Source organism: Hyperolius riggenbachi, chromosome 2, assembly GCF_040937935.1.
Source record: "Hyperolius riggenbachi isolate aHypRig1 chromosome 2, aHypRig1.pri, whole genome shotgun sequence".
In the NCBI taxonomy this organism is placed as follows: Eukaryota; Metazoa; Chordata; class Amphibia; order Anura; family Hyperoliidae; genus Hyperolius; species Hyperolius riggenbachi.
This window is the reverse complement of record NC_090647.1, coordinates 179,220,581-179,240,009: the sequence shown is the minus strand read 5'-3', so window position 1 is coordinate 179,240,009 and position 19,429 is coordinate 179,220,581. Positions and strand designations below refer to the sequence as shown.

The 19,429-nt window shown below is 39.2% G+C and overlaps 1 protein-coding gene across 7 annotated transcripts in view; it reads left to right on the top strand.

Annotated features, from left to right (window-relative positions):
- Window positions 1–19,429, top strand: part of DACH1 (dachshund family transcription factor 1) — a 458,644-nt gene that overhangs the window by 308,423 nt on the left and 130,792 nt on the right. For 4 of the 7 annotated variants that reach the window (XM_068267839.1, XM_068267841.1, XM_068267840.1 and 1 more), the window contains one exon: window positions 11,440–11,595. The exons of the other annotated variants lie outside the window; for them this stretch is intronic. In XM_068267839.1, the coding sequence (XP_068123940.1) occupies window positions 11,440–11,595 (156 nt within the window). The remainder of the gene's footprint in view (window positions 1–11,439; window positions 11,596–19,429) is intronic. 7 annotated transcript variants of the gene reach the window in all.

The following is a 19,429-nucleotide window of genomic DNA, read 5'->3' as shown; positions in this document are numbered from 1 at the left end:
CTGAATTATTGCAAATTTCCTTCTGTTTTAAGAAGGCATTTACACCAAGCTTTGCTTTTTTAGTAGGAGGGCTTTTTGGTTCCTTTCATCCCCCTATACATTCCTAGTAGTTTGGGTCACCCTAAGCTGCTTGGTTACTCTGTTGTACTCGACCAAGCCCTATTTCATACAGCCTTATCAATCCCTGCCATGTACTGATGAGGACCAAAAGTCCGAAACAGGCTGTCTACATGTGGGTTTGGTATGGCTGTGTAAAACTTAAAGCTATAGGCTTGCTATAAACCAGCGGTTCTGGATGCTTGCTTGGCTTAACAAGGGCGGAAAGGGATAATTTGCATATTTAGTAGGTGTGAATTGTGGGTAACCACAAATGTTCATTTTATAACTGAATTATTGCAAATTTCCTTCTGTTTTAAGAAGGCAATTACACCAAGCTTTGCTTTTTTAGTAGGAGGGCTTTTTGGTTCCTTTCATCCCCCTATACATTCCTAGTAGTTTGGGTCACCCTAAGCTGCTTGGTTACTCTCTTAGTTACAGAGGTCCTATGATATCTGGTGGAATGTATCGCAGCATTTCTCTGTATGAATACCACACTAGAAGTCAGATGTGGGAGCTAGTGGGATAGTATATAGGAATACAGTATATGCTTTCCTCACACATTTAAAAATAGAAAAACCATAAGATTTGTACTGTGCCACAAGTATAAAGAAGAATATCCAATTATTTATATGTGAGCTGAAACTGAACTGTAATTAAATTATGTAGCGGTACAGTAATTCAAAAGACCTTTTCAAGCCTACTTTTCAATTATTGGAGTAGGAAAAGCAAAATAAAAGCTTTGCATTTACCTGACTGAAACGATATGGAGATTCCACGGCTGAACTCAAGAACAAAAACCTACCAGAGAGCCTGAGTTATAGCAGGCCTACAAAAACTGTGGGCTAATGTTCCTCAAATAGATAGATAGACTTATATGAAGTTACAGGATGTTGCCTAGCTGCAATTATTTTTGATAAAGACAGTCCTAACAATTTTAGTTTTAGGGGAAGTTACTTTTTCAAATGAGTGGCTTGGGTGTTGGATTATCTTTTTCCATAAATAGATGGTATTGGTATACACTATGCCTGTGCTTTGTATTTCATTTTAATGCAGCACGCACCACGTGCTATTCAATGGCAGTGGCTATGAATGAATTCAAAACTCATGGGGGACTAAAATTCTTGTAAAGTAAAACCAAAAACAATGGATTTAAACATCACTACAATTAAAATCAGTTTGTAAACTTGTTGTTGCATACTAAATCCAAGAAATAAAATCCTGGAAATGCAGTTTAAAGGGAACCTGAAGCGAGAAGTATATGGAGGCTGCCATATTTATTTCTTTTCAAACAATACCAGTTGCCTGGCAGCCCTGCTGATCTATTCAGCCGCAGTAGTGTCTGGATCTCATCAGAAACAAACATGCAGCTAATCTTGTCAGATCTGACAATAATTTCAAAAACACCTGATCTGCTACATGCATGTGTAGGGGCTATAGCTATAAGTATTTATGGCAGAGGATCTGCAGGAGAGCCAGGCAACTGGTATTGCTTAATAGGAAATAAATATGGGAGCCTCCATATACCTTTTGCTTCAGGTTCCCTATAAAGCAATTATCTCATTAATGTTGGGTGACAACACCTGGGGATTAGGGGTTTAAATGGTGGAGCACTTGATTTCGGCCACCATGTAGTGCCTGAGTTGGGCACCTCTATAGCTGTAATGCTATAGCTCCACAGCCAGCACATGTGTAAATCGAGTGTCAGAAATAGCTGTGCCCCAAATTATGTATCCCTCTGAGTTGTGATGACTCAGAGGGGGAATAGCATGTTAAGCCATCCGGAATTTCAGCGGCAGCAGCGTGAGCAGTCATTCGGCTCAGCCTGCGCCCAACTGACCGGGCAACATTTCAACACGTTCGCTTAAATGGGGTATGAAAAAGTAATGTTCTGTATACTAACTGATGATACTAAATTCACATTCCAGAGATTGATTTGTAAACTTTAATAATCCTTACCCTTAATTTAAAGTGGTTATACTACTTAAAGGGAGGGGATATGTATGTATGCTATACCCAGATATAGCTGTATAAAATACCTCTGTTTGCCTTTTCCCCTTATTGTTAATATCTATATGTCAGAAGTCATTCCTTTTTTTTTTTACCTTGAGTTGAATCTTACAGCTCAGAGCCATTCAGTGTGCTAAATCTGCAAAAAAAACGGGTAGATATGTCTTTACGTTACTGTAGTGGAATTGTTACTGACTATCATTTATTAGAAGCCGTTTGCATGTTAACACGATTTCTAGAATTGAGGTACTTCTGCACAATCCATAACTCCTGTCTGACTGTGCCGGCAAATCCTGCTTATTATTGATAATAGAATCAGCCAAGGCCACACAAACAAGGTGCAAATTTACTTGGCCTTTAATCTATGATGCTTTTTACCAGTTAATTCTGCTTCTGAATTTATTCTTTTGTAGATCTCTAAGCTTTCTTATGGAAATTAAGCTTTTTAGAAGATTTGTACTCATTTTCAAACACTGTTACATTCATTCAAGTGCACCATTATACAGGGGTAGCTGGCTTTTATCTAGTGATATTTACTTCAAAAAAAGCTAAGTTAAATGGTATCATAGATTAATTCATAGGGCACCGGAAGATCCTTTCTGTAGAGTAAAAAGAGATTTCGTAATTGCTTAGGCTACAGCAATAAAATCACTGAACATGTGTACTGTTAGATTCATCATATTATGTTACACAATACTAGGCGGAAAAAAAAAACAAGTTATAAAAATCAAACATGGGAACATGACATCCTTGTCACAAATATGCATTACAGCGTGTCCATAATTTACAGCTCTGCATAATATGCTTTCTTGAGTAGTATTTTTTTCATTCAGGAAGCAATGAAACTTCAAAAAGGGCATTATCCTCTGCAATTTCTTACATAAATCAAACTGGAAATAAGACACATTTTACAATTCAATTTAAGATCCCACTGAGACAATAATGTTGCAAGCTGTGCATTTTGCAAAGTAATATAGTAATGTCTAGTTTGCATTTTTGAAAAACCAAATTAATCACACTTTATTGAATATGTTCAAGCAAACCTAAAATCATTTATTATTAAAAATCTCTTGCAACAAATATAAACTATATTTTATACATAAAGGACAAACTCATTTATTCATTAGGATAAAATGCTCGAAGGTAGCATTTTAGAACGTGAAATGACAATGTGAATATATAGCGTATGCAAATCTCCACAGGCTTGAGAGACAATAAAAAAAGGCAACAATTAAAACACTTTTACTGGAAGCTGTACATGGCGATGTAAAGTCTGATGATTTACCGTTTAACTTTTAAAGCGTTTGAGCTTTGGCAGAAAGTCTGATATAGGACGCAGTAGGGCTTCAATCAATGGGGTTTGTCCTGTTCAAAAAGATATCTGGTTTTGTATCTTAAACACGTGACTCCATTTTTTGTGCTTTAATACATTTGGAATTGCAGCCATGCACAATTTCATGAGCATCTTGCCGGGTCACAGGCCATGCGAGGATGTCAGTCTGACAGCAGTTCTCAAAAATGCTTACAAGCTGACTTTTATTGAGGGATTACATATGAAAAAGACTATTTCTTTGTGCTGTCAGAATTTCATCCTTGACCTACTGGATTGTACTTCTTAATGCCGATAGTGTTTGTGTGAGTCTAGATGGCAAGACAGATATTTTCAGCTGATATTTTGGTATTCAAAGCTAACCTCTAGGCCCATACTTGGTAACTTGTTAACAGAAAAGAACAATATTATATGTTTCTATAAAGTGTATCTCTAGTTCCAGAGATATGAATGTATTGCTTTCCAAGTAGCCAGGTTTAAATCCAGTAACTAATATTATTTAAAGAGTACCTAAGCAAAAAATGACAGCCTCTGTCTTAATGAGGACAGATGGGGGGTTGCGGGGTTAAATATTCTTCTTCTGGTGATGCTCGACCCCCCACCTCAGCAGTGCAGTTGCAGCAATGTTTCCAAAGACTGCTGAAGCTCTCCAGATACCTCTGCCTGCATTTTTACAGTTCGCCCCAATCACAGCAACCAACAATTAGGCAATAGCTGCCAAGCTGGGGCAGGTTGTGACAACACAGATGGGCATGGCCAGAGCCTCCCATCAAAAAATTTGCCAGGGCCCATTCTTGAGGGAGGCAGAGTGATCACCTGCTTGGAGAGAGGACCCCAGAAAAGGTGAGGGATTAATCCTGCAACCCACATCTGTCCTTATTAAGATGGAGCTGGTCAGGCTCTGTCAGTTTTAGCTTAGGTGCTTATTGAAATTATCTCCATTACGTGCTGAAATTTTAATGTGCAGTTTGCTTCACAAATGCACACTCTTCTCCTATCTGACCCTAATTTTTGTTTATGTAGCCTCTAAATCATGTAAGTTGTGGAGAAGCATATTACAGCAAACCTGAAGAGTTGTATGGTGGCTGCCATATGTATTTCCTTTTTAAAAACACCAGTTGCCAGGCAGTCTTTTTGATTTCTTTGGATGTAGTAGTGTCTGAATCACACACATGAAACAAACATGTAGCTAACCTAGTCAGACTTCAGTCACAAACATGTGATCTACATGCTTGTTCGGGGTCTATGGCTAAAAAGTATGAGAGGTAACTCACAGCCAGGTAATTTGAACTGTTTAAAAGGAAATACATATGTCAACCTCCATATCCCTTGCACTTCAATTGTGGTTTAAGGTTTAGTTATGTCATTGACTTCTCTTTATGCCTTAATTTGTTTAAGTCTGACAAAACTTGAGAGCTTACTATATATACTCACATATAAGCCGACCCACGTATAAGCCGAGATACCCACTTTTCCCTAAGAAAACAGGAAAAAGTGAATGACTTGCATATTATCCCCTCCCCAGTATAGCCCCCTCCACAGAAGCTAGATGTGCCCCCAGTACAAGTCAGCTCCCCTCCTCATAGCCAGATGTGCCCCAAGGATGATACAGCTGTGTCCCAAGACGCCATACAGGAAGAATTCCTGATCATTGCACTGCTGAAAGGTTGCTGGCATGCTCTGCTCTATAAGATGGGACATGGGAGACACAGGTAGTCTTAAGCAGTGCACTCTGCACACCATGTTGCAGGGGATGGGGGGCACAGAAACAGCAGGGAGCCAGATGGCAAGATCAGGATTACTAGTGCACAATCCCTATGCTCCAATGACAGTAACAATATCTGTTCCACCATCCCCTCTGCTCCACTGACTCGCATATAAGCCAAGGGAAGGGGGTAACTTTTCAGCACATTTTTTGTGCTGAAAAATTAGGCTTATACGCGGATATATACAGTACTTAATTAACTTGTTAATAGGGCTTTCTAAACAGGCAACTGGTTAATGGATTCAGATGATCTTTGATTAGGTTTTGTAGTCGCATCTTACTTTACTTGGCTGAGGATGTGTATGTTTTAATATTGGTTAAAATGTTAAAAGAGCATTGCATGCTGGAAAAAAATTGTGCCAAAGCCTCCTCCTAGTTTAGAGATGGTTATTCCAGTCTGACATAGATGGCATCATGCACACCTAAATGTACAGTATATGTCACTACCCACAAAAATAACTAAAATATTTGGATATTTCCTTTATCTGATTTGAATTAAAACAGTTCTTTTTATAAGTTACAAGACACCTTATACAGCATGAAAAGATAGTCAAAGACGCTGTAAACACACACACACACACACACACACACACACACACACACACACACACACACACACACACACACACACACACAGGGCCGGATTTTTACTTTGTGTGCCCCTAGGCCAAGTATGCTGTGGTTCCCCTTCCATGTCCAGAAGCACCCCTCCCATTCCATGTGCAGCCCTCTCTTCCATGTGTATCATCCATGTATGCAGCCCCTCTCTTTCATGAACAGCCACCTTGAGCATAAGTTTCCCTTGCTCCCTATTTGCAGCTTCCTCTTTCATATGTAGCAACCCCTTTTTCATGTACAGGTGCCCCCTTGGGCTGTTGCTGCCCAAGGCCCGTGCCTTTCCAGAAATGTTTAGTATAAGAATATGGAAACCAGATAGACAAGCACCCAAATGGGGACAGACATGTGCTTGAGTGGATAGACCCAATAGCCCTCAGTGAGTCAAAAGAAGTCCAACAAGAAGAATCCACAGCACCACGTCAGTGATGTATAGCTCTTTTATTGTTAAAATGACAGAGATAGCCATAACAGCAACAGATGCTGTTTCAGACAAAGTCCTTCCTCAAGCTGTATCAGGCTCTCTCTGATACAGCTTGAGGAAGGACTTTGTCCGAAACAGCGTCTGTTGCTGTTATGGCTATCTCTTTGTCATTTTAACAATGAACGAGCTATACATCACTGATGTGGTGCTGTGGATTCTTCTTGTTAGAATAAGAATATGGCATAATATATGTCTTGTTGATAAAATAATTTTTTTGTAGTTTTCCCTAAAAACCCAAGGTAAAATGAGCCACACCTATTTATTAATAAGAGCCAGGTGATGTTTCAGTTCATTTAATTATATTTTGACTTTCATGCAACTATGCATAAACATCACTTTGATGCTAAATGCTAAGGCTTAAAATATTTTTGCTAGAGATTGAACTTTATGCAAATGTTCAAAATTGTGATGATGTTTTTGTTATCGTCAATATTTTCTCTGAAATACGTCCATATTATAATTTTTATCAGATGCTGCTTCAGTTTTATTGGTTATTATTTCAACCTAAAAGGAATGACTCATTAAAGAGACAATTGACTATGCTATAATACTCTAATTAACTTCTGTCTACTACTCACAAATAGATACACAATCCATGATCCATCACAGGTTAGAACATTTATGGCTTCCTGTGTCCTGTCGAGCAAAGTTTTATTCTGTAATATCTATCCTGCTGATGCTGCAGACTGCTTTGTCCTATAAAAGGTTTCTTCTTTAAGAAACATCAGACAGCTGTTTATGAATACCTTGCCCTGAATTTACAAACAGTAGATATATATCATTCAGCAAGAAGCTGTGGTGTGTGGGGAAACAAACTAAGGAAACAGATGGATTTTGATATAGGTTTTGTGAATGTCAAGCTTACCATTCTGAGTCTGAAACTGGAATACCAAATATAGGTTCATATGGTATATTAAACAGATTTGTTGTTTTAGATGTTTCCATTGACTCTAGTGAATATCTATTGTTTCAACTTTAAAGGGAATCAGAGATGTACCTGAGCCAGGAAAATTAAAAAGATGTTATACATACCTGCAACTTCCTCCAGCCCCCTACGCTCTGATCGATCCCACGCCGCCATCCTCCGCTGCCAGCTTCTACAAGAACCGGGTCCCATCACTGACGTCATCGGAGCCAGCTATGCAGGAGAAGTGCGCCCTCTACGTATCTTTTCAGTGGCTGCTGCAGAGATACGCAAACAGCGCACTTCCCTTACGCTTATACTGGCTCCGACTGACGGAACAGCGGGGAGCCGGTTCACGTAGCTGCGGGCAGAGGAGGATGGCGGCGTGGGATCGATCAGAGCATATGGGGCTGGAGGAAGTGCCAGGTATGTATAAAATCTTTATAATTTTCATCTCTGGTTCCCTTTAAGAAATTAGAATTTAAAGCATATTTCTGTAGCTCTACCCAAGAGTACTCTGAACTCTGAGAGGACTGTATACATTTTGAACTAAATGTCATACCACAAACTTCAAGGACTTCAAGGATCAGTATAATATGCATGTTTCTGAATGTTGTTATATGACCATATCATGATTAAAGAGGAACTGTCGCGAAAATCTTAAAATTTAAAACACATACAAATAAGAAGTACATTTCATCCAGAGTAAAATGAGCCATAAATTACTTTTCTCCAATGTTGCTGTCACTTACCGTAGGTAGTAGAAATCTGACATTACTGACAGATTTTGGGCTAGTCCATCTCTCATAGGGGATTCTCAGCATGGCCTTTTTTCTTTATAAAGACATTCCCTGAAAAATCTTTATACAAAGATGCTGGCCAGCCTCCCTGCTCGCTGCACACTATTTTGGCAGTTGGACGGAGCAACTGCCATTCACTAAGTGTTTTTAAAAATAAAGAAAACCCTGAGAACCCCCCTATGAGAAGATGCGCTGGTCCAAAATCTGTTGGTAATGTCAGATTTCTACTACTTACTGTAAGTGAGATTTCTACTACTTACTGTAAGTGACAGCAACATAGGAGAAAAGTAATGTATGGCTCATTTTACTCAGGAAGAAATGTACTTTTTATGTGTATGTGTTTTAAATTTTAAGATTTTCGCAACAGTTCCTCTTTAACCTAGTGGAATATAGGTAAATTCTTTAGTATTCCAGAAGATGTCTCAAGACTATTCCAAGTGGCTTCTTTACTTCACAAGGAAAGGAAACCATTTGGGTGTACAGTAAAATATTTAACACAGACTTGAATTGTTAGAGGACCACTATCACAAAACAAAAATTAAAATACATATAAGAAGTACATTTGTCCCAGATCAAGATGCATTATCAATTACTTTTCTCCTATGATCGTGTCACTTACAGTAGGTGGTAAAAATCTGACAGATCTGACAGGTGTTGGACTAGTCTCTAACCTGGGGGGGATTCTTCGAGCTCTGTATAGATCGTTTCTAGGGATTGCCTTTGTAAAGAATAAACAAGATACTGAGATACCGAGAATCCCCCATGAGGAGATAGACTTGTCCAAAACCTCTTATATCTATCCGATTTTTACTGGCTACTGTATGTGTCAGTAACATAGGTGAAAATTAATGTATAGTGCATTTTACTCTAGAGGAGATGTACTTATTTTAGGTTTCTGTACACATATATTTATACTTGTACTGAAATTGTAACAGGGATACTGAGGTGCCAGAAGAATAAAAATGTCTAAAAAGTGTAAAATTTGTAGAGGCAGTGGTGGATTTACCGCCTCCAAACACACACAAGATATGCCAACAAAGTTTAGCACAACAAATGTATTTTCATACGCCAGGGGAAAATCCAATGTGTTTTGCAGGTATGACTCTGCTTCATCAGGCAATAGGTAGGAGTAGGTACAGTGCAGGTCTGTAGCTGGGCCAAGCGTCTCTGTCATTGTACTGAAATTGTTGATGATAGCAGTCCTTTAAGCATATGAAACTAAGGTCACAATGTGCGTGTATCATGCATACCTAGTTTAACAGTAAGATTGCATTCCTACAAACCTTGCCATTCCCTGGTGGCTCTTCTTTAAAATGATCATTCCTGTGAGCTCTGAAGTGTCTCTTGGGGCCCATTTCCACTAGCGCTATGGATGTGAGGTGATCACCACATCGCCTCGCGTCCCCCTGCAGGTACTTCCAGTTGTCGTCCGTACAACCGGATGAGGCATCATGCGGCCTCCCGTCGGCGGCTATGGGGAATTAGATGTGTTCTGTGGAAAACTGCAGCATGCTATCCATAAATTCCCCCGCGTTGCATCGCGCCAGATCACGTAGGCCAATTTGCATCGATGGAAACTACTCCATTGACGTGAATTGGTTGCAGTTTCTTTGTGTTGCGATGCAGTGCAGTTTCCACATAGCAACACTGGTAGTGGAAATGTGCCCTTACTGCCTACACTTCCAGGAGGTCTTGACTATCATTATGGAGCCCCTGACAGAGCTCATTCTGCAGCCACTCCAGAATTGCTTGGATAGATACCCTATTTTGCCTCCCTTTGCTGAGAAGGAAATTTTGAAAATTAACAAGGTGTTATGTGTGGGGAATGGTTTGTATGTGTAGCCTAAGGGCCCATTCACACTTGTGCGGTTTCAGAGCGATTTCAGCTTTGCTGAAAATCGCTAGCGATTTGAAAAACATGTGCACAATGAAAGTGTATGGAAGTGTTCTCATCTAAGCATATAGCGATTTGCTGAAACGCAAACTCGTTGCATGCAGCGTTTTCTGAGCGATTCTGGAGCGATTAGCGATTCAATAAAAGTATTTGAATTGAACTAGAAATCGCAAAACGCTAATCGCTGGAAAACGCTCTCTATACAATGAAAAATCGCTAGGAAAAAACGCCAGAAAAACGCTCAGCGTTTTGCGTTAGCGCTTAGCGTTTTCTAGTGTGAATGGACCCTAAGAGGCACAATATTACTGATAGGTGTTTTTCTTTTTGTTTGTTTGTTTGTTTGTTCATGTCTACTTTAAAAAGTTTACCTGAATGTAACCCTTTTTTATTAGATGTTATTCCAGGCCTACTTAGAATTAACTTAAATCAGCAGGAGTGGGTCCCATACATGGGCAGCCATTATGGATCTGCATAGAGTACAATGTTTTCTGTGTCTACACTATTTTCTCAATCAACTACTGAGTTCCACAACATTTCAACAAATTTGTAGGACTCCAGGAGAACCACGCTAAAACTATGCATGTGAACCAATATTTACAAACCATCCATGACAATCAGGATTTAAAATGGAAACTCTATTTCTGGCCAGAATATGTAATCCAACAAAGCACAAATTATGTATATGGTAGAGTAAAAATTAATGTTAAAAAAACAAAAACAGCCCCTGGGGTTACCTCGGGAGTGTGAAGCCTCTGGATCCTAATGAGGCTTCCTCCATCCTTTTCACCCTCTGGGATCCAGCGTTGGCAGCTCCCAAACAGTGACGATGTAAATATTTACCTTATTGGCTGCAGCGCAGGTGCAGTAGTGGCTTTCCAATGGGCTCTGGTGGAAATAACCGAGCCTAATTGGGTCTGCTCTACTGCGCAGGCAACTTGCTCAACTATTTCCACTGGAGCCCATCAGAAAGCCGCTACTGCACTTGCTCCAGAGCTGAGATGGTAAATATTACAGGTGCTACTGCACCTGCGTCACAGCCAACAGGCTTGTCAGCTGTATTTTTGGGGACTGCCAATACTGGATCCCGGAGGGTTGAAGAGGATGGGGGAAGCCTCATTAAGATCCAGAGGCTTCCTCTCCTAAAATAAGTACCCCCCTGTGGCTTTTTTTTTTTACTGTTTCCCTTTAAAACTAAATGAGGAAAATGGGAAGTTCTAGGCATTCCATAATGTAAGCAAAGTACAGAGTTCTTGCAGAAAAAGAGCAGATTTGAGCTTACATTTAAGTTGGTAAATTAATAACTGGCTGCAAGCTAAAAGGAAATATTTTAACACTATTAAATCACCAATAGACTTGTCCCATGAAATATATGACTCATAGCTATGTTTAACAAAGGAGGAATTTTACGTTAATGGTAACCTTAAAAAAGTTTAAAAGGTGTTAAATCACAATACAAAATTCAAAATGTTCAATTTATGACTTTGCTAATTATAGAAGCTTCCATCATCCTAAATTCCAATTATGTATATTCATTCCTACAGGGAGCAGTGATGGTTCTTGGGAAAAAGAAAAGCTTCAGTCTCTCCCCACCCAAGGATCACAAGCCTCTGTTAACCATCCCAACTTGCCTGGACAGCATAACCTTCCAGTTACTCATCCTCTGAACTCTCTTCAACAGAATCACCTGCTACCAAATGGTACGAGATGCTGCTATTCATCCCTTTTGACTATTAGTATTTACTCCATTTGGCAATAGCGGTGGAATTTGGGTAGACTTTATGATTAAATGAATACACTTTCTTAATTTGCAGTAAGTTTGCTGTGCTTAGGGATGTTTGACTTACCTAAGAATATATTAGTAAAATGACTGCATGCTAAAATATTTGAGAGCTGAATCCTGTTTCCAGATAAAATAAGCCTCTAGTCCTTTCAGATTTTTTTAATTGTAATTATAATGAAAACTATAGAATAACATTGATTAATGAACTTTTTTGGCACCCAGATCTTGCACAGAGAGAGAAAGAGAATGGGCTACATGTGAGAGACCCTAAGCAGCACCTGGAGTGATCATGTGACTACAATTGAGTTTTAAAAGACATCCGCACTAAAAAAAAAATGTTACACTTTACTTACCTGGGATTTCTTCTAGCCCCTAGTAGTCTAGTCTATGTGGTCTCCTGCTGCAGTTCCACCGCACCTCTAGTCCCTCTGAAAGAACTCCAACTACAGCTGTGCATCCACGTCCTTCTCTCGATCACACTCCCATGGTCAAGAAAGTTTGCATAGTTTACAAACACTTACATTGCGCAAGCACAGAAAGCCCCTGACCACAGAGCACGATCACGAGAGGACACACTACACACATGCACAGTAGCCTACCACCACAGCTGCAGTCAATTATCTTTCTTTTAAGTGTGTTTGTAAATAAAGAAATACCTAAAAATTCCACATGTGGAAATGGACTAGTCCAAAAACTGTCAGATCTGTTAGATTTTTTACAACACTCTGTAAGTGACAGTGAAATATGAAAAAAAAACATCTTACTCTGGGGGAAATGTACATTTTATATGCTTATATTTTACATTTTACAATTTTTCATGATAGTTGTCATTTAAGTCACAACATAGAACCAGTGGTGTGAAAGAGCTAAATGTCTTTCAACATTGAACATCAATTTTCTAAATACTTTCTGTGCCTTGCTGGCATTGTATAGTTTATAAGGCATCACAAGTCAAATTTTGAGTAAATGATTTTAATACAAATAAACAAAAATGAAATATACCCAAAGTTTATACTGTACACATAGTGGAGTTGACATGCCTATATTTTAATGAAAGTCCTGTATTTAGTTGGGCAGATTCCAATTTAAGTAAGTGACCAGGATTCCACTGTTACTAGAGAGCTGTTTAATAGATTGGCCCTTCTTACAGAATAGACCCCACCACACTGTTATCCTATAATTTTTCTAAAGCTGTAATTCATTACACGGTATTGTCAGACTTACCTTTCCTGAAAATTGATTATTAAATTTTAACCAATTTTATGGTCCTAAGAAATGTTTACACTAGATTCAATGTGTTTATTTATACAATAAGAGTATGCCAGAATATTCTGAAATTTTTTTTTTTTTAACCCCCCTGGCGGTATGAAAAATTCCGCCAGGGGGCAGCGCAGCAGTTTTTTTTTTTTTTTTTTAAATCATGTAGCGAGCCCAGGGCTCGCTACATGATAGCCGCTGCTCAGCGGCATCCCCCCACTTTGATCGCCTTCGGCGATCTCCGATCAGGAAATCCCGTTCAAAGAACGGGATTTCCTGGAGGGCTTCCCCCGTCGCCATGCCGACGGGGCGGGATGACGTCACCGACGTCAGCGACGTCGGGACGTCATTGGGAGTCCCGATCCACCCCTCGGCGCTGCCTGGCACTGATTGGCCAGGCAGCGCACAGGGTCGGGGGGGGGGGGGGGGGGGGCGCGCGCCGCAACAGATAGCGGCGATAGGGCACGGGCCGGCGGCGATCATTGTGCTGGCGCAGCTAGCAAAGTGCTAGCTGCGTCCAGCAAAAAAAAAATTATGTAAATCGGCCCAGCAGGGCCTGAGCGGCACCCTCCGGCGGCTTACCCCGTGTCCAGCACGGGGTTACCGCTAAGGAGGTTAAAGAGAGAATTAGTCAAAATATAATGCCTGCCTTAGGAAGTAACTATCAATTTCCATATATCCAGAAATTTTCAGAGTGCATTAATTAACAAGTAAAATGAAAACAATTAAAATAAACCATGCAATAATGTTACCTGTAAGTGTAAACATGGATCTAGAAAACTTTGCCTGTTATTAAGCCCTGAGAACTGGTTTAAAAAACACCCTTTTAATGTATTTTGAGGAACATATTAACATTTGATCATATAGGCCTTGAGGGGCAATGTTTCATTAGTGCAATATTTTCCATTCCTAAGTAAGCACATACAGTGATCACTGGCAATAGGAAAGGTGCAGTAAATGTAGCTTAAGGGCATACCATTGAATTGTAGCCCTCATAAATATTTAAGTCCAGACGATGGCAACCTCATGCCTATGTGAAAAGGTAAATATAAAAGAAACTATTCAAGTGTCACAAACAATAAGCGTAACACACACGTAGTTGTATTCTGTCTCTTCAGAAATAGGCTTCAAGTGCTGTGGGAGGTAGGTGATAGGTCCATTTTCTTGAAATATGATTCTGCGAGCTGAGCAGTTTTGGAATTATTTTGTGACTAAACATTTGCTAAAGCGTTCAAGGAAGAACAGGTGGTGCAGGTCACTCTTTTATACAACAGATCATATAAATTATTTTTGGAGGCTTCATTCCACTTTAAGTTGCTGCTGTTTCAAGAGGCAATTAAATATAAACACCTGCAGTGTTTATTACATAGTTGAAAGTTAGTTCAATAATGCCACCTGTTTTAATATAGCTGGTTTGGTAAGATGTCAAAATAAGACAGCTTGACAAACTGAAAAAGTGTGACTGCAACAAATGATCTCCCCCCTATTTTACATTCTCAGTTCATGATTTCTTTGTTTTGGAAGGTAAAAAAAAAATAGATTTTTATGTATAGAGAATGTTGTTGCTACTTACAACAGTAAGCCTAAGGTTTGCTCAGTAGGGTGCCTGTGTCATTCAGTTGTTAAGGCATCTTTGAATTTTTCCAATTCATATTTTCATTGAAGTATTTTACATGCATAAGATGCTAAGCTTAGTCAAATAATTATCAACTATGCCAAATGACCAGTATAGCTAAACAGCATCAAATATACATAAACAAAACCTTTTAGAATACACAGGTCAAGATAATAATCCTCTTACTTAGACTATCTTGAAAGACCTTCAACGTAAAATATAGAACAAATAACAACTCTGCATAACAACTATACAATGTTGATTTAATGACATGGAATAAAACGTTTGGTTCCACTTCCTACAAAGGTGACCACAATGACTAGATAATTAAATAAACCAGTACCCAATAAAACACATGAAACTGACATTAATTCCGTCAGATCAGTATGTCTGTATGAGCAATCACTCCCTAACATCACATTTTTCCTAAGACAATCCTATTCTCTGCAGAGAAGCAGAAGGTTGCTGTTTTTTTTTTTTTTTTTTTTTTTGAAGGTATTAACATCTCCCAACTGTGGGACTTCAGATGGGTGAAAGGGAAAAATATGAAGTTAAGGAGGAAAACAGGTAGCTTAGAGGCAGGGTGGATTAGCTTCCTCTTTTTTATTTTTTTATTTAAAACTAGATATGCTTCCAGATAGTTTTCTTAATTTAATTAAGAAACTGGACGTTATTGTTTACTTCCCCTTTGCCTCCTGACCTCCATTCCAGGGAGACATTTAAGGTAACATGATAGCAACCAATCACAATCCATCTTTCAGTGATTTACTTTCATTATCATGGAATTAGTTTAACTGTTATACCATTTGATCACTATTGATCATTTCTTGAGAATGTAGTATGGAAGTGTAAAAAAGTGTTGTTCCTGGCAGCACTTCATGTGTATCCACAAAGAACACTTGGGTTGAAGCAATAAGTGTGTTTTCCCACTTACTTGATTGGAAATTTTGGGGTAGAATGGACAACAATGACTGGCACAATTCTTCAGGCTTCTGCCCTTTATCAAGCTTTTAGATATATCAATTATGATAAGAATATAAAAAAAATACTTTAAAGAGGACAGCACCTTACTGTTCAGTTCTGGTACCAGCTAAAGCTAAACCCAATAAACATAAATGTTAAATAAATATTCTGAAATACATACTGTGCACATAATTATTTAGTTATAAGAACATTATTTTAGTACATAGGTATCATCTTTATTTAACTTTTTGCTTTGTAAGCATATTTGCAACCAACGTAGAAAGTTTTACCTACAATGAAGTAATGGCAGCTTATTTACTGCTTTACTACAACTGCTCTACTGAAGGAAGCAATCATCAGGCCTCTCCTCAAAAAACCCTCCCTGGACCCAGGTGCAATGACCAGCTACAGACCTGTCTCTAACCTTCCCTTTCTGGGTAAGCTAATTGAAAAAGCCGTATACCTCCAGCTAGAAGCCAAAATCCTACAAAATAACAGTTATGACTCATTCCAGTCTGGCTTTAGGAAACATCACAGCACTGAAACTGCCCTCATCCAAATATGCAATCACCTGCTCATGGCAAGAGACAGAGCAGAGTGCTCCATCCTAGACCTTTCTGCAGCCGTTGATACAGTTGACAATGGCATTTTGATAAACAGGCTACAGGAATACTGCGGAATTGATGGCATAGTTCTTCAGTGGTTCCAATCCTTCTTGAGTGGCAGAACCCAAAAAGTGTCTATGGGGCCCTTCCTGTCCACCTCTGTTCCACTTAAGTATGGGGTGCCCCAGGGCTCAATCCTTTCTCTCCTACTTTTCATGATTTACATGTTACCGCTTGGAAAACTAATCCAAAAACATGGCCTGACATACCACTGCTATGCGGACGACACCTAACTATATTTCCTTCAAGCCTGGTGTGACAGACCCAACTCCAACTATAAACGCCTGCTTACGCTAACTACAGCAATGGATGAGTGACAACTGGCTGAAACTAAATGCAGACAAAACTGAAGTCCTTCTGATTGGAGGGCAAAGCATGATAACAAAACAGCTTAACATGCAGTCTTCACCACTGGGAATAGGAGGCATGGATCTACACAGCTCTGATCATGTGCGTAGCCTGGGAGTTCTAATTGATGGGGATTTAAACTCCAGAACTCACATCTCTGTTGTGGTGAAATCATCCTATTTTCACCTGAAGAACATCACAAAAATCAAACACCTCATCCCCCAGAAGATCTACCAACCTTAGTTCATGCCTTCATTACCTCCCAACTGGACTACTGCAATGCTCTCTACACTGGCCTTCCAAAAAAGGACTTATACCACCTACAGCTGATACAGAATACTGCTGCAAGACTATTAACCAACCAACCCCGTCACTGCCACATAACGCCAGTCCTGCACTCCCTTCACTGGCTACCTATAGAATGGAGGCTCCTATTCAAGATTGGCCTATTGACATTTAAATCACTAAATAATCTGGATACGTGAAAGAAATGTTGCAGCTGCGTAGCAATCCCCGCAATCTCAGATCCACAGGTTCTAATAATCTAGTCATACCCAGAGTCCACTTGGAAACTTTTGGTCCCAGAGCCTTCTGTCATGCTGTTCCTAGGTCTTGGAACTCCTTACCTCAACAGATCAGGACAGCTCCATCTCCGGACGTGTTTAAATCCAGACTGAAAACCCACCTGTTCAGTTTGGCAATTGCAGAAATATAACTTGTATTGTGTGAAGACTTCATCCTACTACCAACTAATGAATCTGAGAGAGCCTAAGCGCTTTGAGTCCTATGGGAGAAAAGCGCTATAGAAATGTTATTGTATTGTATTGTATTTCACTTGCTTTTTACATTTATAAATCTTACAAATAGAAAATGTGGCCCCATTTAGAAGGAAAGTAGGGCTGGAACACATCAGTTTTAATCACAATTAAACTATTGTATATTGATGTACACCATTGTCTGTACTTTTCCCCCCCCCTATATTTGTTTCTTACTTTGTACACCGCCATGGAATATGTTGGTGCTAGGCGCTTTATACAACAATAATAATAATATTGATATTCTGTGACTTAAAACGTTTACTCATTATGGCCCTATTTACATTAATTGCGTTTACTAACTTCACTACTAAATCCTTGAGCAATGTAGGCCCTTGGTAATAATCAGTGAGTTTGTTTATATCCAGCATGCTGCCACAATTTTTTTTTTTAAAGGACAGCTTTCTGCCTCTTTTCTATGTATTTTGTGTGTTTTTGTATTATATTTGTGTGTACATGAATGTGTCACATATTGTGTTCATAACTGAATACACTGTTTACAGGTTCATTTATACCCTCCAGCAGCACACCTGGGGCTTGATTCACTAAGAGAAATAGCACGCTTTATAAATGTTAACATACCTTATCAAAGTTAACACGCCTTATCAGAGTAGCATAGCGAGCACTACAAACTTATGGCAATGATGAGAGCTACACTCTTCCTGCTCGGAGCCCTTGCAGGTTTGTAGCGCTTGCTTTGCTACTCTGATATGGTGTGTTAACTTTGGTAAGGCGTGTTAACTTTGATAAGGCGTGCTGTTTCTCTTAGTGAATCAAGTCCCTGGTATGCAAGGAACATGACATTCCTAATTTATTGTAATAATATTTATTTACACCGATGCTATGCTGTGTACAGTGCTGAGTCATGCCCATTGCATTCCAGATTGCATGAAGCCACATTCAGTTAAATGGGCCTGTTATTGTGTCAAACAACAGCGTATTATCATGGAGTGTGCTTCCTTATATGTCATTGGCTGTGAAAGAGCTTTAATGTAGTTTGCTTGTCTCTGCTGCAAAGGCGATTTACTAAAGAAAGAATGCAGTGAAGTGCAGTAAAGTTACACTTAGCCTTAATTATTAAACTTCTTCCCAGCTGGAAAACATAAGTGAGCTTGAGAATCTGGCCTAGATTTATTAAAAACCATCTGCTATTAGGTAGAAAGAGTTTGTAAACCTCCTTTGGGTCATATTGGACGTTAACAAGGATTGCTAAAATTTTGTGAAATTATAATTATGTGACTACAGTTGCATACACACACACACACACACACACACACACACACACACACACACACACACACACACACACACACACACACACACACACACACACACACACACACACACACACACACACACACACACACACACACACACACACACACACACACACACACACACAAAGTAAAAGTTTTTTTGTAAGCAAAAACAAGAGAACATGGAGAACTGTGTCTGAAAAATGGCAATCTGTTAACACTTATTTGATCATCAGTCTTTAAAATTAAATTTCCCCTAAAAAAACTCCATATTTCATCTCCTACTATTCTCATTTTTATAAAGTGATGAGCTAAAGCTCCATTCAGGATTTAGCTGCATCCTGCATAAGAAAAGAACAAGTCCATGAGCAATTGTTTGAATAGATTTGGCAGGCAGTGTTTATCTTGTTGAATACATTTTACCTCTAAGCAGTCATTGAGCTTAAAGAACTGGTGACACAGGGGTGTTATCAATGGTAATTGTTATGTCAGTCAGGACAACTGTATTAGAACCACCTTACCACTAAGGGGTTTCCCTCTTATGGACCAGAGCAGTTTTCACATTTCAGCTCCCCTCCCATTTATTCTCCAATAACTTTATCACTATTTATCACATCTAAATTGTTTGTTACAGCACTGATCATTCATGATTTAGGCACTATAGCATTACAGATTGGGGGCACAGATGTACTGCCTAAATTCCAGGGAGTGGCTAAAAGGTGAAAAAATGACAATTTCTGTTTCCTTCATATTGAGATTAGAAAAAAAGCAATACATTTAGGCAAATAGACAGACATGAGAAGTTCAAGTAGAAAGACCGGGATTTGGGTAC